Raw genomic sequence first — 20,971 nt, 5'->3', positions numbered from 1 at the left:
GGCTATTGTTGTTGAAAAAAAGATAGCAATCTAAGGCAAAGATGTTTTACTAAGGCAAGAGGACCTGCAAGACATACATGTCACGTAATCTAAGGCAAACCTGATTGCATAAATCTTTACTTGATCAATATGTAAGATGGGAAGTTCTTAAACCAGAGAATTATAAAAGTTAGGAATAGGATGCACTTAAGAAAAGTTAAAGGCCGTCTTTCAAAAAAAGATGTTTTACTAGTCAAGATTGCTTTTAACTATTCATATTATTGGCTTAACCAGTAAACAGAGCTGATTAAGGAATACTCAAATGCCACATACTGTAGAAGTAGAACCTTGTTGATGTGTTTCATGAAAGAAAATGAATTTCATAACCAACTTAATGAGTGCATTCATTAATAGTACTAGATATAAATAAGTAGTAAATCTATAAATTGAATGCATCTGTATATTATTATCAACTCTAATGCATCAATAAGCCTTAATCGCTATCGACTCTCAATGTCAGGAAATCCAATAAATCTACCTTTGCACCAAAAACATCTTACAAACTTCCTAGTCCCTTCCACAAGGCAATATCATATCTGCTCATCAACATTACACTTTGCAGAAAAAAAAAATTATGTGCCATACTGGCGACAGAATATAATTAGCTTTCAATATCTAGCCCCTTCGTGATTCCACTCGTTGATACCACTCACATTCCACGATCAAGTAGAATCTGAATCCTATCTGAAATTCCAAAGAGCACCAATTTGCCCTGATTCTAATCGAAGAACAACCAAACAAGTGGCCTTCATCCCACACAATATCTAAGGAAGAGGCCACCCTTTTTTAATCTTGACAAAAGAGTCTCAGCTTCATCAAAATTGAAAACATTAATCTGAATCATAGAGTAAGATCAAACACAAAACATATAATAATATCCCAGAAACACTTTGACCCAAGACTAGAAAACACAAACACCTACCAGCAACATACCGAATCAACCAAAACCTTTTCACAACCAAACAAACTATAACAACATAATAACCAAAAAATTCTAACAGCAGTCCACATAGAACTGAAACAAAAAGAAAAATGTCACTTACAGACATCCATACTTACCATCAAAAGCAACAAAACAACACTACTGAGCAAACAAGAAAAGTCTACATGACAAGACATAATCAGCTTCAGTTCAGACCCAGAGCAGCAATCAATTGTCCTCCAGAATCAACATATCTACCGATACTCCCTACATCAATCTCCTGGCCCTCTTGAGCGCAGCTTCTCCCTGAGCCCTTGCCAAGAAAAAGAGATGTTGCATTGTGAGACAAACTCTCCCAGGTCTTAGAACAATGTTTAAAAATTCTATTATTCCTCTTAAGCCAAATGTTCCAAATCAAGGCCGCAAGGCAAATCAACCACCATTTTCTCATTTCTTTGTTCAGATTTTTTATCAACCCCAAGAACCGATCTTTTAAATGCTTTGGATTTTCTTTTTAAATTCCAAACATCCCTTTTATTTTCCTATAATCTTTTTCACACGACCACATTTTAGAAACATGTGTTCTACTGATTCATTTGTCTAATAAAACATATGTTGAGAGCTCCCAGACCGCTCTTTCTTCAGCAGGTTATCCTTAGTTAAAATCCTGTTGTGACATACTAAGTTACTAACCACAAGAAAGCTCTCACCTTTAGAGAAATATTCATCTTTTATAACTTAGGTATACTCTTATTATTCAAAAGTTTGTAAAGTGACTTCATAATAAAAATCCCATTTGTGCCAAATCTCCATTTTACTCTATCCAAACCACTCCTTTTCTGCACCTTACCAGTCCTTTTCTGCACTTGATTGTTCACCACAAGATTCACCATGTGCAACTCTTCTAAATGCAGCGTATTAGAGGCAAGGTTCAAAAAATCAGGGATAGACATCGGGATTGGCCTCTTGAAAAAATAATACGTATATGCCAAATCGGCCGTATCGATCACTCGGATCAGATCGAGCTATTTTTAATTACATAAAATTCTAAATATTATTTAAAAATGTATAAAATTTCTAAAATTTTAAAACAAAAATAAAAAAATAAAAAAATAATAATTATTCACATATTAAGCCTAAAAACTAAAAAAAGTACTAATTTACTTAAAATTGCTGCAACAAAGGAGAGAGAGAGAGTGGAAGAAACGAAAAGAAAAAAAACTCTACCATAGTAAATGAGAGAAAAAAATTATAATGAAGAAAAGAGAAAAGAGAGAGAGAGAGAGAGAGAGAGAGAGAGAGAGAGAGAGAGAGAGAGAGAGAGAGAGAGAGAGAGAGAGAGAGAGAGAGAGAAATAAAATAAAAAATTCACATGGCTAAGGTCATCGGAGTTGGATCTACGTCGGTAGAGTTTGCCCGAGCTGGATTTTTGCGTTGAGAAGCAATAGCTTTGATAGGGAGAGAAAGAGAGTGAAAAATAGTGAAAGTGAGAAAAAGTGAGAAATAGTGAAAATAGAGAGAAGAAGAAATAATGAGAGAGAGGAAAATAGTGAAAGAGGATCGGTGGGGATCGGCTCAGACGATCCGGATTGGGATCGGCTGATCCTTCAAACCATGATTAGAAGTTTTCTCTCGTACTACAAATTCTAATTATTACCATCCCAAATATCAGCAATTGAGATTGCCTCATCCCAAACAATCTCGAACAAACTAAGAATCTTGTTGCAAGATTGCACTCGTCTAACCATTTTGCACAGCCAATTTAAACCAACTTAAAAAACATCCTGTCTCTAAAGTACCCCTCAAAAAAGAGGAGAAATTCTAATAGAATTCACCAACTTAAATGATTCAAACTTAACTCTTTTTTAATATCTTTGTATCACATGAGAGTTTAAAAGCCTGTACCACCATTTCACAAGAGGGGCTTTATTAATCTTGCAAATTGACAATGCCCATTCCACCAAACTATTTTCTTATATACACATTCTTCCAATTAAAAAGAGGATAACCTTTTTTTTCTTCACTTGTGCCTTTCCAAAGAAATTTTTCCTTAACTTATCAATTTTATTTCCGACCCACACAGGAAAGTTGAGGAAAGACAAAAAGTACAGTTGAACAACACTAAGTACAAAATTTATCAAGGTTATTCTATGTCTCAAAGACAGCATCTGGCTCCTTCACCTCACCGATCTCTTTTCAATTTTATCAATCACTGACAACCAATCTTGCTTTTGAAGATTTTTATCATGAAAAGGCAGTCTCAAATATTTAATAGGCAACTTCTCTGCCCTACAGTTCAGAATTACTGCCTGCTCTTCACCTCTCAGAGGCCTCCCCTTTAGGAGAAGCTAATCTTAGTATCTCCCATCAACATGCACATAAACGATACCCCTCGGATCAAAAGTATCTCTGAGCAGAGGGTAATATAGACCACCAATTGGGGAAAAAAAATCAGGAAGAAATAAACCAGAATGCGAGCTAATAGATACCTGGTGGAGTGAACGTTGAAAGAAGGAACATTGTTGAATCACGCGAGTTGGACATACTGTCGAACAGAAGAAGGGCATTGAATCTCGCGTGGAAAGCAGAGCGCGGTAATGATGGAAAACAATGGAACAAATGTTGAAAAATAGAGAGGCGCGGCGGCCGATGAGTTTGAAATAAAACAAATATTTAGCGGGGTTCGAAGTAGTCGGCCGGGGCCTGGGGCTGGGGCCTGGGGGACGTTAACAAGCTAACGGGCACAGTGAGACCAAACCCGACCCGATCCGCCCAGTGATCACACATCTTGGAGTGCTTATTTTTATAAATGAAGTTCCTTTACAATCGGACGGTTAATTTTGGTTATCGCAAGATCAAACGGCCAGCGCTATCGCCTAAACAAGTTAATTGATGCACGTTTGCAGAAAAACCCCCTTCAACTAGATATATTACGAATTTTACCGAAGTTTTCATTTCACCCTTCCCGTGTTCTTCGCATTCTTGCAGTAAATCGAAGGAAAAAAAGAGAGAGAAATTTGGCTACTCTCCTGTGGAAACCCGTGATCTCTTCTTTTTCTCTTTACATTTTTGTTCCTGTTGATCTCCTACGCTGATTTCTTCGAAGTGCCAGTTCACTTCGTGATCATTCTGAGACCAGACTAGGGTTTCCCTGTAAACCGTTACTTACAGATTTCGTCGTTGAATCGAGGCGAGTAGGGTAGATAAATGCAGTTGTGTCCCCCAGAGAGCAGTGGAAAGAAGAGATGATCACAGAGAAGCCAAATTGGATTAGGCATGAGGGTTTGCAGATCTTCTCCATTGACATCCAACCAGGAGGTCTTAGATTTGCAACTGGTGGAGGAGATCAAAAGGTGGTCGAATTCCCTTGTCTATTCTCAGTTTTAGTTAAGCATATAATTTAGCTCATGTTTCACGTGTTCCCACTATTCTACCACCTGCCTACTTGATTTAAGTGGTAATGCATTTCTTCAATTTTATCTGTGATTTTTAGAGTAAAGTTTGTCTCCTACTGTCATTGTTTTAAGTTTTAACTTGGTAAACGCAAAAACATTTTCTATTACAACTTTTCCAAATTATGTTAATGCTGCATTCTCAGTATTTACCTTGTGAGCATGCTCTTAGCTGTCCAACATTTTGTCTTTGCCGTCGTTTTCTATCTTTTGTTGTGTTTGATTTTTGTTTACAATTAGGATGAGGAAGCTTCTTAACTTTGAATGTTTGATTGCACTGATCTTATAAAATACTTTCAATTTTTAAATTGCATGCCTTGATACTTTTGTTAATTATTACGTCAGTATCACATTTGAATGTCTGAATTGGATGAGTTGGGCAAATTTATGTGATTTGATGCAACAGAGATCACAAGCTTGAGAAACTTTTCTTTCATAATGTCTGTAGCTAGTTCCATTATAATGTTTTTAGCTAAATCCATTGCCTGCTATCTTACATTCATTACATGTGTGTATATCATGTGCAACTGATATTGTAACACTAGATAAATTTACATATCATTTATTAGTAAATCACACTTAATTGACAGTTCTTGTTAAAGTTGTAACAAACCGGCAAATTAACTGCTCAATAGTTTCTTGTTCTGCTCTACTTTTCTCATTAACACAAATTCTTTGTGCAATAAATTACCCATCAGAAGTTTGATAATATGATGCACAAGCTTGTGCATGTACATTTCTATTATGTTTGGCACATTACATCCTAAGATTCTTCGATTGGCTAATTCCTAATATAGGTCCGAATATGGAATATGAAATCAGTGGGAAAGGATCCCGTTAATGACCACGCAAGCCAAAGGCTGCTAGCTACTCTCCGTGATCATTTTGGATCAGTCAATTGTGTGAGGTGGGCCAAGCATGGGCGTTTACTTGCTTCAGGGTCTGATGATCAGATGATTTTAATTCATGAAAGAAAAGCTGGATCTGGCACGTCAGAATTTGGCAGTGGAGAGCCTCCAGATATAGAAAATTGGAAGGTGGTTATGACTTTAAGAGGTCATACAGCAGATGTGGTAATTACATGCCCACTTTTGTTTCCATATCAACCTATTTGTCACTTGTTCAACTTATAACAATCTATCGAAATAATCTCCCCTTTCTCTTGAATATGTCTAACTGAGAATTTTCTTTCTTTTCTTCCCAATGCCTGAAGTAGGTGGATCTTAATTGGTCCCCCGATGACTTAACTTTGGCTAGTGGCAGTTTGGATAATACTGTCCATATCTGGAACATGTCAAATGGTATTTGCACTGCTGTCTTGAGAGGGCACTCTAGCTTAGTTAAAGGGGTTGCTTGGGATCCTATTGGCTCTTTTATTGCAAGCCAGTCAGATGACAAGAATGTCATCATCTGGCGCACCAGTGACTGGAGCCTTGCTCATAGGACAGAAGGGCATTGGGCAAAATCTGTATGTCGTGAACCATTGAGCTTTTTTAGCTTTATGTTATTTGCAATAAGAACTTTTTTTGCCAAATTCTTGCTTACTGAAAGTGGGCCTTTTCAGATTGGTTCGACATTTTTCCGACGACTTGGTTGGTCTCCTTGTGGCCACTTTATCACTACAACTCATGGCTTTCAAAAACCAAGGCATTCAGCTCCTGTGCTAGAAAGAGGTGAATGGGCTGCAACCTTTGACTTTCTAGGCCATAATGCGCCTATTATTGTGGTAAAGTTCAACCATTCAATGTTTCGAAAGCATTCCTCTAGTGGTCAAGATGAAAAGCTTGCACTTGCTGGATGGACCAATGGAGCATCAAAGGCAGCAGCAAAAGATTTACAACCATATAATGTCATTGCTATTGGAAGTCAAGATCGGACCATCACTGTCTGGACAACAGCGAGTGCTCGACCTTTATTTGTTGCGAAACATTTCTTCACACAAAGTGTTGTTGATCTGTCATGGTAAGAACTCTCACTATTTCCCCTATTCACGATAATGCATCTTTATATTAAGTGATCTTGATCTTAAGCTAATTACATGTGTAATAGGAGTCCGGATGGGTATGCACTTTTTGCTTGTTCTTTGGATGGAACAGTTGCTACTTTTTATTTTGAAGTGAAGGAGCTGGGACACAGGTTAAGTGATGCTGAGCTAAATGAGTTGAAGAGAAGTAGATATGGTGATGTTAGAGGAAGGCAAGCAAATTTAGCTGAAAGCCCTGCACAGTTGTTGCTAGAAGCAGTTTCTGCAAAGCAATCATCTAGCAAGAAAGAAACTTCCAGTATCCAGCAAAATATTTCTGTGGATTTGGAGAAACCAGTTGTTAGTCCGCCAATTCAAAAGGATCCTGAAGTCCAACCTGAAGATGGGAAGAAGGCTGGAGGGGCTGGTGCTGATGCCTCGAATAAAGTTCCATCTGTCCAGTTAAGTAGTCCTGTGAAACAGAGAGAATATCGTCGTCCGGATGGTCGGAAAAGAATAATTCCAGAAGCAGTCGGATTTCCAACTAATCAGGAAAATCTCTCTGGCGGACCTCAGAATCAACTGGTGGACTTTTCATCATTAGCCTCGAGTCAGCAAACGGATGATCATGGAATGCTTCTCGGTGATAATAGATTAAAAGAAGCTTTTTTAAAGAGACCATTTAGAGGAAGTGCTGATGCGCATAATCTTGCTGGTAACTGTAACAATTGTGGGGTTAGGGAGTGCTCTGGTATCACAGCAAGGGCTAATATCATGGAAAGTCTTATTATTGAGAAGGCTTCAACCTCCACTAGCATTGATGGAAGGATGAATATAGTACACTCAGGATCCATAGGCATGCTAGGATCCTTGAGTTCCTGCAGTTCTCTTTCAATTCGTGTGTTTGATAAGAAAGATAATGAGGATACCTCATCATTTTATTTGGAAGCTAAACCTGTAGAACGTTCTGTGAGTGACATAATTGGTGTGGGTAATTCATTTTTATCTAAAGAAACTGAAATTAGTTGCATAAAGGGAACTCAAACACTTTGGTCTGATCGTATATCTGGAAAAGTAACTGTCTTGGCTGGCAATGCAAATTTTTGGGCTATTGGTTGTGAAGATGGCTGCCTACAGGTACTTAAGAAGATCTTGTGTATCAAATTATATTTACAAAATTTTAGTTAGCTCTTTAAATTTCTGATTCAAGCTCTATCTCGTCTGCTAAAGAGGATTTATTAAGTTTTTTCTACTTAAGGATTGAGAAGTGCAGGATTGCTGATTATTTATTGCCCAAGTCATCTAATGCAATGTGCACTGAGGAAAATGGTGCCATAAAATAATAACCTTCTTTCATCAAATTTAGTGTTAATATCACTCTTTTAATCTGTTAACTTTTACAATGACTTGGCTCCCAGATTGGGTGTGGAACCTGCTTGACTGCCTAACTGAAATGCTTAGGCTGTAGCATGAACTTCCCAGTGCATTCATCTGACCTTATAAGAATTACATCAAGCATCAAGTCTGTGCAGAACTGCAGATGCAGATGCTTCTTTAATATGTGGAAAGCGATATACATGGAATGATAGGTAATAGCAGCATGCACTCTATCATGTATTTTTTTAGGACCCCTCACTAGTATACCAGTTCATCTTTCTTTAGCTGCTCATACCAGATCATGGTATTTCTGCTTACTTTATAGAGATCCTTTCGTCCATCTCAAGTGGGTTTTATGATTCAATCTCAACAACAAAACTCAACATAATTTTGTAGAGCTATCAAGAATTTTCTAGACAAACTTCTTCTCTTGTAAGTGTTTCTCATTCAAATATTTATTCAGGTTGATAGTTTCTCCTTCTCGACTATTCTTATATAGACATCCACCTTCAACTGAGACTGTAACGATCGCCTTCTAAACCTCATGATCACTGCAAGTCTAAATCTGAAGACAAAATTATATTCTGACTCATGTAGAGAAAGTTAGGGTTGTCGCGAATCTCCAAAGTTAAGAGTGAGCTAGAGATCCAACGACTGGATGGTAGAGTACTTTTGGGATTGCGATAGATTTGGAATGGAGAACGAATATATTGGAGTGGATCGTGGAAAGGAAAGGCCCATGAGGTGTGGTGGTGAACAACCTGGGGTTATGGCAAGATGATGGAGATGACAATGATGGAAACCGATGAAATCGGTTGAGAAGGGATAGAGAATAAGTAGTGTTGCTCCTTGGAGTTAAGGAGGGGCGGCTAGATGAAGAGAAAGACAACAATGAAGATCCTAGATTCCAAAGCTCCTTGGAGTTAAGGAGTTGGCTAGGATTCCAAAGCTTGAAGGTGGTCGAACAAGGAGGAAGAAGACGATCTTGCAAATTAACTTCAATAATCCAAGATGATTATTCAGGCGCACACCATATTTATTTATAGGCGACTTTCTAACTCGATTAGACTTGGTAATAGGATCGAACATGTTTGAATTTTATTGCCTAACATAAGCAAAAACACTTAAAATAAAACACCTAAACTAGGATTCCTTGCTGTTGGGTGTTCGAACGCCTAATTTATTTTCAGGTTCTCGGGAAAATGCGTTTGAAAGCCTGTAGGGCCATTTGAACGCCTATTTAATCTTCTTCTCTCGAAAATTTGCGTTCGAGCGCCTGAAGGACCGTCCGAATGCCTATTTAATCTTCTGCTCTCGGGAATTTGTGTTCGACCGCCTGAAGGGCCGTTCGAACGCCCAATACCGAAATTAGTTCTTTCGGTTGCTGAAACTTTTATTTCCTTCATAAGCAACTACTATCTAACCATTACAGATATATTCCTGATTTTCTGTATCTACTCTCCTAATTTATTTGCTTTTTTTATCTAATTGATTTTTGATGGCTCTCTTCATTGCTACCTATGCAAAATTCCTATTCTATGCTGCACTATAATTTGATATGTTTTACTAAGTTTGTTGTCCCTATTTCGACAACATGTCTGCTTCAAGATCCTCCCACCCCATGTACTTCATTTTCCATGTTTCCTGCAAGTGCCGAGCATTTAGATATAGACGTAGGAATGCTTTAAGTTGAATGACTGAGCATCAGCTTTTTAATGCCTTCTACTATACCAAAACTCCTGTAACTCATCCTTTGATTGCATTTGTCCTATCGGTTCGTCCCCACTGGAGATGTTTCATTCATACATTATAGGGGAGAATCTTGTCTTCCAGCTGTTTTTAACATTTGTAGTGTAGGTTATGATGCCAAAAGTTGAAGGTTTTATTGGTGGATGACATGCCTATTTGTGGAGGTAATAAGCAGCAATATATACTTACTGGTCCCTTTTCTGATCTGAGCAAATGGCTTGCATTTAAGTTTTTCCATCATCTGATTAGTGATTAACCTTTTTGGTTCAAAACTTGGTAAAAATGTTCAATTGTATTGGCATATTATCGGATCTACAAAATGTAACCATCTCTATAGAAAATAAATTGTTATTTGGCTGACATTTACTGCTTCCCTTGATATTTTGGTTGTTTTAATTTCCTTTGTCATGGAACCATAATATTTCCTTCTCAATTAATAAGGTGTACACAAAATGTGGAAGACGAGCAATGCCAGCAATGATGATGGGGTCTGCAGCAGTTTTTATAGACTGTGATGAGTGTTGGAAGTTACTTCTTGTCACAAGAAGAGGGCTGTTATATGTCTGGGATCTTTTCAAGAAGACATGTCTTCTGCATGACTCTTTAGATTCTCTAGTCAACTTACAGGAGGATTTGTCATCAAAGGATGCTGGTATGAAATAACTAATTTCTCCCTTGGTGTCAATTAATATAACTATACTTAATTCTGGGCAAATAAAGATTTATCTCATCTTTGAACCTGTAAAAACTGTTGTTCTTTCTATTTGAAAATATCCTTATTGTGACATTGTCAGGCACAATCAAAGTTATATCTGCAAGGTTCTCAAGATCTGGTTCACCATTGGTTGTTCTTGCCACCCGACATGCTTTTCTTTTTGACATGAGCCTGAAGTGTTGGTTAAGGATAGCTGATGATTGTTTCCCTGCATCAAATTTTGCCAGCTCCTTTAACCTGGGTTCTGTTCAAAGTGGCGAACTCGGTAAATTGCAGGTTGATGTAGGAAAGTTCATGGCTAGAAAGCCAAGTTGGACCAGGTTTGTGCATTCCTTGTATTGTGAGTTATCTTATGAAAACATGTGGGGGACAAAGTTTCAGAAAATCAGGGAACTGATGTAAAAATGTTACTGTGGGTATTTGCTGTTTTAGAGTGGCGGATGATGGGGTGCAGACACGTGCTCACTTAGAAACTCAGTTGGCTTCATCATTGTCTCTGAAGTCACCTCATGAGTATCGCCAATGTCTCCTATCTTATGTGCGGTTTTTGGCAAGGTTACTGCATCAAAACTTATTCTGCTTTACTTGCTTTATTTTATCACTCAGCTTGACAGCTTGTCACTGCATTTACTATTTTGCAAAATTATGGACGATGCTTTTGTGCATCTTAAAGTAAAAAAATTAAAGTTAAATGGAATTTACTGAAGTTGCTAGGATACATATATTGAGTGAAAGATTCCAATTGAAATGAAAGAATTCATTGAGTAATTCCTCCAAATGGTTCTTGTTGTTCTTTTTTCATCAAATGGTACAGTGTCCGCTAAATCAAATGGTACAGTGTGCTCTAACACACTATGTTGCACTAACACGGAACTTCAAATGAAAAATCTCTTAAAGAAATAAGAAAGCTACAAGTTTAACTCCTAGATGCTTTTATGCCTCAATTCTTTCCAGCTATTCTCTTCCTTATTATTAGGGAATATCTATACTCTGGGGCTATGTTGTGAAGTGGAATTGTTGGGGCAATTTATCCTTAGCTTATTTGTTTGATTGGTAAAAGAGCAAGATTAGCAGGGAATAAATAGGGGGATGAAGCTAGTTCTGCCCATTTGGTTGAACTATTTGTCCCAGGAAATAAGGATAAAAACAACTTTTTGTTATCAAAATGTTGACTCTGTCCTTATCCTGTTCTTCTCAGTAGGCATCTTTTTGTAAAAAATTTAGGAATAAAGGGCGATAAAGGTACTTATTCCCCTTACCGGAACAGCTTGAGAGTTCCATGATTTTATCCTGCAATTACAGGGTTGGTCTTAGACTCAGATTATTGACACTAGAGATTTTAATCATGTATATCACCTGTACTTTGTTATGTGCAAAGCTGCTAATGTTGCTCACTATCCTCAATAACCTATGGCTAGTTTTGTCTACTTTGGATGGAAACAAGGACTCCTTTGACAGACACTAAAGCTGCTTCTGAAATCATTTGTGTAGGCAACTAAAACATTCTTATTTTGTTGTGTCGCAGAGAAGCAGATGAGCATCGTTTGCATGAGCTTTGTGAGGGCTTTCTTGGCCCTCCAATGAGCATGGTTGAGGCTGCTTCTCTCGAACCAAAAAACCCAGCCTGGGATCCCTATGTTCTTGTAAGTCCCTCCCCTAGTGCTTTTCTAAATATGCTATCTTCACTACTTGAAATGGCAGCAATAAGAATCCAATTTATAATCATTTTCTTGCTGCATTATTATTTCAAATTTCATCTGACAATACATTATTAGGAATCTGATAGCATGCATCGTGTTTCACATGGCAACAGAAAGGGAAAAAAATTGTTCCATTTCCCTCAAACCTTGAAAACAAAAACTGAGAGCAGTGCTCATTTTGCAAAATATGGTCTATACTCTTGCACACCTTAAAGGAAAGTTTGAAGTTAAATTGGAATTTATCAGCAATTCATAGTTTGTGACTCTTTATGTATATCACCATCTGATTGAGAGAGATAGGATAAGCATGGGTGTATGTTATTTTTGGTATCAAATATCAGAGTTGCCCTTGTTGAGAGCACAGAAAAGAGAAAAGGTGATGCAATTTATGGCCTTTTGCTTTATTACCCATCTTACCATGATTTTGCAACCAAACAGACCCTTCATTCTGCATAGAACAGTAGCATAAGAGTTCTCTTGTTTGGATGATTGCCAACCACTCTGGAATGGACTACGAGTGCAATGCTAGTCTTCTAGAGACATGCTATTAGAAAGTCTTAAACACTACTCCCACTATTGCGTTAACCTTTTATTATTATATCCTGGTTATGATTTTCATCTACCCCCTCACATCTCAACTTAAGGATTTTCGGATGATCATAATTGCAGGGCATGAAAAAAAATAAGCTCCTCCGGGAAGATATTTTCCCAGCCATGGCGTCAAACCGGAAAGTCCAACGAGTGCTTAATGAGTTTATGGACCTTCTATCAGAACGTGATGCCGTGGAAACAAATGCAGCTCAAATGGATGTGGTTCAACCACCAACAAATGCTAACATGTGACAGTAGATGTCTTGCCTATATGATTACTTACTTTTTGACTTTGATACCGGAGAATTAGTAACACATGCCAAATCATAGCAAGGAGAAATATCAAACAAGTTCGTTTTGTCACCACATGTAACCCGCAAAACAGAGAAACCACTTTTAACCTGCACAGCTCTCTGTTCTTACCAATGTGCTCCATCAATTGTTGTCGCTGTAACAGTAGACTGAGCCGCAGGATGATTTGCATGTAACAGAAAAAATTTATAGTAACTCAATAGACCTGATATTACTAGGTACTCTTTTGTGGAAAGGAGAAATATTTAACAATGGAAGGAAGGTGTATACTCTTTTTTGCTGATCTATGTATCATCTCAGCATGATTAAGTTAACTTGAATCAGCAACTGGATTTTCTCATTCCTATGACAGAAAGTTTAATAAAATTACTCCACTTCTCTTGCAATTTTGTATTAGATTATGCTCAAATTTTGGAGGACAATGTTGCTTTAAAACTCTCATACAAGGAAACTATTGAAGCTTTTATTTTCGAAAGTGCAATTGAAGAGAGACAACCGTGAGATAATCTAAAGTCTTTAAACATGGCAAGCTTCTGCATGCAGAATGCCAATGTTTATTGACTCACAAGCACATAGTTGAGCCTCCTAACAATGATAAACCATTAAAACCAACAAATGTGAAAGAATAAACTGAGGTACAACTTAGAGGGACAAGAACTGGGTTATTGGGCCCTTGAGGGTCTCAAAAACTGCAGCCCATCCAGCCTGAGTGATATGGACATCATCCCAATAGAAATGCTCCTCTGGATTGCTACAGAGAGTGTACTTCGTATTCCCATTCTCATCCATCTGCCCACAATGTCCATCTTTGCTAAAGCTCTCACAGCATGGCCTCTTAGGGCTCTTAAACTTCTTTGCACCACTCACTGCAGAAAGAAAGAAATGATAGAAATTCAAGAAAAGAATAATGAGCTGATAAACAAACACATATAAATGAGCACCTTGATGTACTATGCTTTGGAATGGATCATTGATATTGAGAGAGAGGAAGGTCTTATTGCTTGGGTCTAACACCTTCATCATGGATACAAGAGCAGAGTTGTGATTCCATGAACCAATATTTGCCATGGCATTGCAGTCTGTGTAATTTAATTCCCTGGCAAAATAAGGGGTGCATCCAAGAGGATGCATGTTTGTAACCATCACCTTGGGCACTCCAAGATCATGCAAACGCTTCAAATCTACTTTGATCTGGCCAACAACCACTGGAATATATTTTGCAGCTGCCTGGGAGCATTGATTATTTTTAAACTCTACTCAAAAGTTTATGTTCTCTTAATGTATATGATTCATTTGATGATCTGTGAAAATGACTTGGATCTATACATGTTCTTCCTCTAGCTTCATGACTAAGTTATGCTTTTTTAACTTTAGAAAAAGTTTAGCTTCCATAACTTTTAGAAAAGAAGAAGAAGAAGGTGGTAGCTAATTGATAAAGATTATATGTAACACTCACCTTAGTGCTATTACTCTTCTCTGTTACATAAGAGTAGTCGTTACCAGAAACAACCACCAATGCAACAGAGGACTTAAGATCGAATCTCGAGAAGATCCCTTCGTTGATCAGACCGACAAATGCATCGATCTGACTGCTGACATTGCGCTGAAAGTTCCCGGTGTCGAAGATTCCAGCCCCACCGACGGCGAAGTTCATGCCATATGGTAGAATTTTGTAGCCTACCTTCCTGTACTTGTAGGGAATTGGAGATCTGATTCCCAGAAAAGAAGCTGCCACAGCATAAGGATACAAGAGCTAGTGAGCAATTGTGTGCTGGAAAATGGATTAGGTTAAGGGTTTGAGTTTGAGCCAGGGATTCAAAAGAACCAACCAAGCTTAGTTTTATATTCACAGACAAAACTTTTTTTTTGTTAAATTAAAAGTAAAATGCATTAGGAAAGGGAGGGGTAGTCAGACGTGGAAATATTCACAGACAAACTTAGGTGGTGAGCATACGCTAATGAGAAACTTTCACAGATAAAAAGTACAAGTTGTAGAAGTGCAGTGTCTAATGCCTGGATATCTTTATGTTTAAATTTCAAGGGAATTTTTTTTAAATACCGTACCTTTTTTGCTTTTATTATTATTCACATCCTACTTTATAAATATTTATTATTCGACACCTTCATTTTACTTTTAGTATCTTATAAAAATATTATGAGTTAATTTTACAGAAATAGAAAAATATTTCATTATTTTTAAAAATAAGAAATGAACATGTTCCTCATTTAACTCTAATCTATTTATATCTTTTTTGCCCTACCAAAAAAAAATTATTGAAGGATATTAAAATCATTTTATATCGTTAGTTATTTTAACTCATTTATACAGTAGTATATCATTAAGAAAACTAGTGGTAGAACTTTTTATTTTAAAGCATTGCAAGTGAAATATAAAGTAGAGTGTGAATGGTAATAAGACACAACATAATCAATATCCTTAATTTGAAAAAAAAAAAAGGAAAAAGAAAGAAAAAGTTTGATAATAAAGGTGATCACATATTGTAAATTTTAACATGTCAGACTGAGAGATCCTCAAGAGTAGGTAAGATGTGCATAAAAAAAAGAGATCTCTTTACCACTTTTATACCATAGGATATATATATATATATATATATATGTATATAGAAAGACGTAAGTAATATCATAATTAAAGAACAGCTTTAATGCTAAAGATAAAGATCAAGAGAATCTAAGATCAAAAAGCTATGCAGTGCGATCATACATCTTTTACAAATATAAGGAGAGAGTTAAAGAAGAGATGAAGATCTAGTACTAGTGGAGACAGACGTACGTACCGACGAAGTCCGTGAGAAGTCTACCGTCGGAGAAACGACCGGTGGGTCTCTTGGGGAACGTCGAGCCGTAGGGATAATACCATGAGCGAGTCAAGTCTCTTCCGAGATTGCCGAGGTTTCCCGTGTCCGCGTAGGAATCCCCAAACACGAATAACTTGGAGAATAGAGCTGCATGTGCATTGGGTCGTCGACTTATACGATCATATTCATATCCATCCACCTTGGATCCTGCAGTAGTAGTACGTAGTAGAAGAATAAAGGAAGTAAGCATATGTAAGAGAGATGGCTTGATGCATTAGAGGAGATAGAAGAAGAATATATAATGAGTTACTTGGGTACTTATCACGAGTTTATCCGTGGTTTTATCCACGTACCTAGAAGAAGAAAAGCGAAGAAAATGGTGTGGAAGTGTAGATAGGAAGAGTTGGTGTCATCCATGGAAGAAGTAATCGTGTGCAGAGAGAGAGAGAGAGAGAGAGAGAGAGGGAGAGAGAAGAGAGATGGTTATAAACAGCCACAGGGAGGTAAAGGTATCGTCTGGGGAGGATTTGGGTGGGGAACTTTTCCTTTCTATAGGAAGATTCTTGCTACTATAAATTGTTTCTTGAACCGTGGGTGATGGTTATGCGGTCATGGCATCCAAATTGTCAAAGCTATTACTCGAATCTAAAGAAAAAAAAAAAAGAAGAGGATGAATCTATTTGCGGTTTACACCCTCAATATTTTAATATTTTCAAATTAAGCCTTATATTTTATCAAATGTGTACTTAAAATAACTAAAATTTCCTCCCTGTTTTTTTCCTCTTCTTATTCTTTTAGGGCACATAATTGATTTTTTAGTTTTCATTTAGGCAAGAGATCTCAAAGAGAGCAAATTAACTAAGGTTGGATATAGTTTGGGTAAGAGTATTTGTATAATTTTATTAGTGTAGTTAACTTAACTTAGTCTAGGAATTTTATAAGTTTAGTTAATAGATTTAACAATAGCATGTTTCTAAGTATATTTTAATAAAAACTTAAAGCTTGATTTAATAAATATTAAAAATAGAGAGTGTAAACTGCAAATAGGCTAAAAGGAAAGGGCTTAAATGCATATATATATATATATAAGGGTATTTAGGACATTTCATGAATCAAATACCTTTTCTATTTACGCCCCTCACACATATGCTCTTTCATCTTTTGGCGACTTTACTAACGCATAATTCTCTGCGCATCACAGCCGTCCATTTTTACCTTGTAATATTTATCGTTTATCTCTCTACACAAATAACGATCACAGCCGTCCAAAATTACTCATCTCAATTCTCACGCCATTTTTATCCGCAAATAACTTCCCTCTAGAATGAAGATGATATCAAGGCATCTCGCAAAGCAGACGCCTCCCTGCCAAACGTTCGATAAAATTCCCCTGAGAAGTAGTGGTAGCCAATGCAACCACCTTTTGTTCCAATTTGCACGAAACAATCATAACCGAGAAGCATTGAGTCTCTTCCTGCAGACCTACCGCTTGGGCGAACCCATTGATGACTCCACTCTCTCATGCATCGTTAAAATTTGCGGCTCCCTATCGGATAGAATTCTCGGTAAGCAACTGCACAGCCTCTGTGTCAAACATGGATATGGAACGTCTGTTAGCGTTGGAACATCTCTCGTAGACATGTACATGAAATGCGATAGCATTATGGATGGAAGGGGGGTGTTTGAATGTATGCCTGAGAGGAATGTGGTCACGTGGACCTCGTTGTTCACAGGGTATACTCAGGGTGGCTTCCATGACATTGTGCTGGAACTTTTCTTCCGGATGCAGATTGAGGGAATTTGGCCGAACCCGTTCACTTTCGCCAGTGTTCTTGCGGCGGCTGCCGGACGGGGAGCGCTCGACCATGGAAGGCGAGTCCATAGCCAGCTTATTAAATTTGGGTATAAGTCGACTGTATTCGTGTGTAATTCCCTTATTAACATGTATTCAAAGTGTGGACTGCTAGAGGAATCCTGGGTGGTCTTTGAGAAGATGGAGGACAGAGATGCTGTGTCTTGGAATGCCATGATGTCAGGTCTTGTGCTGAATGGGCATGATCAGGAAGCACTGGAGCATTTCTACCGGATGAAAACTGGTGGTGTGAAGCCAACTCAGTCGAGCTTTGCTACGGTGATTAAGTTATGTGCCAATCTCAAGCAAATGTCTTTCGCGGCACAGCTTCATTGCTGTGTTGTGAAAGATGGGTTTGAATTGGATAGCAATATTATGACTGCTTTGATGGTTGTCTATAGCAAATGCAGCAAACTAGATGATGCCTTCAGGATATTCTCTTTGATGCCAGGAGCTCAGAATGTGGTCTCTTGGACTGCAATAATTGGTGGATTCGTACAGCATGGAGACACCGCTCGAGCTGCACTTCTCTTTAGCCAAATGAGGAAAGACAGTGTTGAGCCAAATGATTTCACTTTTTCGATTCTGTTGACAGCTTCGCCATCCATATCACCCTTTGAAGTCCATGCTCAAGTAATTAAAACCAATTATCAGCATGTCCCTTCTGTTGGAACAGCTCTTCTAGCTGCCTATGCTAAGCTTGGAAGTACCCAAGATACCCTCTCTGTATTTAAGGAGATCAACAAGAAGGATATAGTTGCATGGTCTGCGATGTTGACATGCTATGCCCAAGCAGGAGACCCTGAAGGGGCTATGAAGCTGTTCAGGGATATGGCCATGGAAAGAGTGAAACCAAATGAGTTCACCCTTTCAAGTGCAATCGATGCCTCAGCTAGCCCAAATGCTGCTGCAGACCAGGGTAGGCAATTTCATGCCATGTCAATCAAGTACAGATATCAGGACGCAATATGTGTGAGCAGTGCGCTAGTCACTATGTACTCGAAGAAGGGCAGCATAGAGAGTGCTCAGAGAGTATTCGAGAGGCAATCTTCAAGGGACTTGGTCTCATGGAACTCAATGATATCTGGATATGCTCAGCACGGCTATGGTAAGAAGGCTCTCGAAATATTTAGAGAAATGGAAGCTCTCGGCATAGAAATGGATGGCATCACATTCATCGGTGTCATCACTGCATGCACTCATGCAGGCCTCGTAGAAGAAGGCCGCATATACTTTAATTCGATGGTCAAGGATCACCAAATAAGTCCTACATCAGAGCACTATGCTTGTATGGTCGATCTATATAGCCGAGCGGGTAAACTTGAAGAAGCCTTGGACCTGATACAAGGGATGCCAACTCCAACTGGTGCAACTGTATGGCGTACACTCTTGGCAGCTTGCAGGGTTCACCGTAATGTTGAACTTGGAAAGCTTGCTGCAGAGAAGCTGATATCACTTGAACCGCTGGATTCTGCTGCATATGTACTTATGTCCAATATTTATGCAGCTGCTGGCAGATGGAATGAGAGGGCTAAAGTAAGGAAGCTGATGGATGATAGGAAAGTGAAGAAGGAAGCTGGGTGCAGCTGGATTCAAGTTAAGAACAAGATACACTCATTTGTAGCGTCTGATACATCACATCCTTTGTTGGATAAGATATACACAAAACTCGAAGAGATGACAACCAGATTGAAGGAAGAAGGATACTGCCCAGACACAGATTGTGTGCTCCATGACATGGAAGAAGAGCAGAAGGAAGCCATGCTAATTCGGCACAGCGAGAGATTGGCCCTTGCTTTTGGATTGATAGCCACACCTCAAGGTTATCCTCTCCAAATTGTGAAGAACCTTCGCGTCTGTGGCGACTGTCATACAGTGATAAAGCTGGTATCAGCTATCGAGGGAAGGGAGATAGTTGTTAGGGATTCAAACCGTTTCCACCACTTCAAGAGTGGGATGTGCTCATGTGGAGATTACTGGTAACTGGAATGGCAAAGTATCACTGGTTCACATGACTTAAGGTGATTGAAAGCTTTCAGAATGTTGCATGTTTGGTAATTCTATTTGACTACCAAATGCTGAGAGGATCAATCATTGAGGATAATGTACTATCTGCATATTCAGGTCTTGGCCAAGTACATCTTAGGAAGAATATCATTTTCAAACAATGGAGTTCTCTTTGCAAGCCCTTACTATCACTCACTATGGTGCCATTCCTCTGGAAGTTAAGAGGCTTCTAGCAATTTCATTAAATAAAGAGGAGACAGAGTCACAGAGGGGCTGGATAGCTGCCACAGTTGCTAAATGCCGAAATATAAGTCCTCTCTGCAGCCTATAGAAGGATAATCCTTTGGATAAATTGGCAGTGCAATGGGATCAGCATTGTGCTGTCATAGTCTCATAGGTAGGGATAATCTTGATTTCCATTGTGGATACTTTATCAGAAAGTTGAAGATCCTCATCTTCCAGCTGCTCTGGTGCATGACCAGAAAGATGATTAATTTAGCTGTCAGTTCTCTCATCTCTCCCTCCTGATAGAGTTTTCATCTTTACGAACTAAATGAACATATCCCCTTTTTCTCCTTTACATTTTAACTGTTGGCCTGATCTTGGAAGACAATTTTCATAAACGAGGACTGAAATGGAGTTTTTAACTGATCGAATTTTATGCTGGCACTTTATCATAAGTAATAACATGTAGCAAGATATATGCTTATGGAAGTAGAAAGTGTTCTAAGAAGACCCTCGGTGATTTGCTAATGAGACTCAAGATTCCAATTCTCTAACAGGATGAAGATGGCTTGTTCTATACATAAAAGATCTGTCAAACTGAGATATAATTGGACATCAACTAGTGTTGTTCTGGTTACTGTATTTCACGAAAAGAAAACCAAATCATCATATTCCATGTTCCGAAAAAATAGTTAGACAACCACTGGCGTGAGAAGTTCGCCTTTCATGATTTCATAAGTGGCTCTTTGACAAATGAAAAAAATCCTAGGCAACCTCATAGTCTATGCAACTGAGGTTGATGGATAGCTAGACCAATGGTTACTTGTATTCTACCTACGACAAAAGTGTTCTTGGCAGTGCACACAGTCAACGTAGGAAAAATAATATCCTCATTTTATCTATTTAGCCTACTCCATCTCACCATATCTTCATAGAGATTTTTCAGTCATTTTAGAAAAGAATTTTTTTTTCGATAGTGCTTTCGTTTGAATGAACAGCGCAATAACAAAAGCTGTACTCTTTTATGTTTCCCTATTTGGAGATACTTTATTGCAGCTAATTGATATGTACTCAACCAACAGGATAAGATTTTGATATCTGTTCTGACAGCTGTCCTTACACTGTGGGGATGAACAAAGCCTCAGTATTGTTGTTACTGGTGTCTTGGTTGATGTTATCTTTAGCAATTCACTGAATATTTCCTCACGTGTCATCTGTGTGCTGCAAACCATCTCTCGGAATCCACTGAAA

The 20,971-nt window shown here is 38.3% G+C and overlaps 3 protein-coding genes and 1 long non-coding RNA gene across 7 annotated transcripts; 2 read left to right on the top strand and 2 right to left on the bottom strand.

The window, feature by feature from the left end:
* Positions 1-875: 875 nt before the first annotated feature.
* Positions 876-3,644, bottom strand: LOC140800946 (uncharacterized). The gene is made up of 2 exons (XR_012111329.1): positions 3,451-3,644; positions 876-1,274 (listed from the first exon to the last, which is right to left on the bottom strand). It is a non-coding gene; the product is annotated as an uncharacterized lncRNA (long non-coding RNA).
* Positions 3,645-3,915: 271 nt separating this feature from the next.
* On the top strand, positions 3,916-13,206 carry LOC140802716 (protein HIRA-like). Of its 2 annotated transcripts, XM_073158278.1 has the most exons (10): positions 3,916-4,314; positions 5,211-5,486; positions 5,630-5,881; positions 5,978-6,375; positions 6,463-7,513; positions 9,944-10,154; positions 10,297-10,537; positions 10,650-10,772; positions 11,743-11,860; positions 12,587-13,206. In XM_073158278.1, the coding sequence occupies exons 1-10, from the start codon at positions 4,207-4,209 to the stop codon at positions 12,758-12,760; spliced, it is 2,952 nt and encodes a 983-aa protein (XP_073014379.1). In that variant the 5' UTR covers positions 3,916-4,206; the 3' UTR covers positions 12,761-13,206. The 2 variants fall into 2 exon arrangements, with proteins under 2 accessions (XP_073014379.1, XP_073014380.1); XM_073158279.1 differs by lacking the exon at positions 3,916-4,314 and having other exon boundaries at positions 5,346-5,486; positions 5,627-5,881.
* A 55-nt stretch (positions 13,207-13,261) lies between these two features.
* LOC140802717 (GDSL esterase/lipase At5g03610-like) lies at positions 13,262-16,092 on the bottom strand. Of its 2 annotated transcripts, XM_073158281.1 has the most exons (5): positions 15,990-16,092; positions 15,616-15,843; positions 14,277-14,548; positions 13,762-14,047; positions 13,262-13,686 (listed from the first exon to the last, which is right to left on the bottom strand). In XM_073158281.1, exons 1-5 carry the CDS (start codon positions 16,051-16,053, stop codon positions 13,463-13,465), a joined length of 1,074 nt encoding a protein of 357 aa, XP_073014382.1. In that variant the 5' UTR covers positions 16,054-16,092; the 3' UTR covers positions 13,262-13,462. The 2 variants fall into 2 exon arrangements, with proteins under 2 accessions (XP_073014382.1, XP_073014381.1); XM_073158280.1 differs by having other exon boundaries at positions 13,262-14,047.
* Positions 16,093-16,961: 869 nt separating this feature from the next.
* Positions 16,962-20,828, top strand: LOC140780505 (pentatricopeptide repeat-containing protein At2g27610). Of its 2 annotated transcripts, XR_012107523.1 has the most exons (2): positions 16,962-19,996; positions 20,803-20,828. XR_012107523.1 is itself a non-coding variant. In XM_073126116.1 (1 exon), the coding sequence occupies exon 1, from the start codon at positions 16,967-16,969 to the stop codon at positions 19,469-19,471; it is 2,505 nt and encodes an 834-aa protein (XP_072982217.1). In that variant the 5' UTR covers positions 16,962-16,966; the 3' UTR covers positions 19,472-20,083. The 2 variants fall into 2 exon arrangements, 1 of the variants encoding a protein (XP_072982217.1); XM_073126116.1 differs by lacking the exon at positions 20,803-20,828 and having other exon boundaries at positions 16,962-20,083.
* The last annotated feature ends 143 nt before the right edge of the window (positions 20,829-20,971 follow it).

This window comes from Typha latifolia, chromosome 1 (assembly GCF_019914945.1).
Source record: "Typha latifolia isolate L0001 chromosome 1, TyphaL0001v2, whole genome shotgun sequence".
NCBI classification, from domain to species: Eukaryota; Viridiplantae; Streptophyta; class Magnoliopsida; order Poales; family Typhaceae; genus Typha; species Typha latifolia.
This window is presented reverse-complemented; position numbering and strand designations above follow the sequence as displayed.

Bases quoted from the DNA above. Each gene is read 5' to 3' on its own strand.
- LOC140802716 (XM_073158278.1), top strand. From the start codon at position 4,207: ATGATCACAGAGAAGCCAAATTGGATTAGGCATGAGGGTTTGCAGATC. The intron at 5,487-5,629 runs GTAATTACATGC...TGCCTGAAGTAG, and splicing joins GAGGTCATACAGCAGATGTG to GTGGATCTTAATTGGTCCCC. The intron at 10,538-10,649 runs GTTTGTGCATTC...TTGCTGTTTTAG, and splicing joins AGAAAGCCAAGTTGGACCAG to AGTGGCGGATGATGGGGTGC.
- LOC140802717 (XM_073158280.1), bottom strand. From the start codon at position 16,053: ATGGATGACACCAACTCTTCCTATCTACACTTCCACACCATTTTCTTC. The intron at 15,844-15,989 runs GTACGTGGATAA...CTACTACTGCAG, and splicing joins CTTCGCTTTTCTTCTTCTAG to GATCCAAGGTGGATGGATAT. The intron at 14,048-14,276 runs GTGAGTGTTACA...CAATGCTCCCAG, and splicing joins AGAAGAGTAATAGCACTAAG to GCAGCTGCAAAATATATTCC.
- LOC140780505 (XM_073126116.1), top strand. From the start codon at position 16,967: ATGATATCAAGGCATCTCGCAAAGCAGACGCCTCCCTGCCAAACGTTC.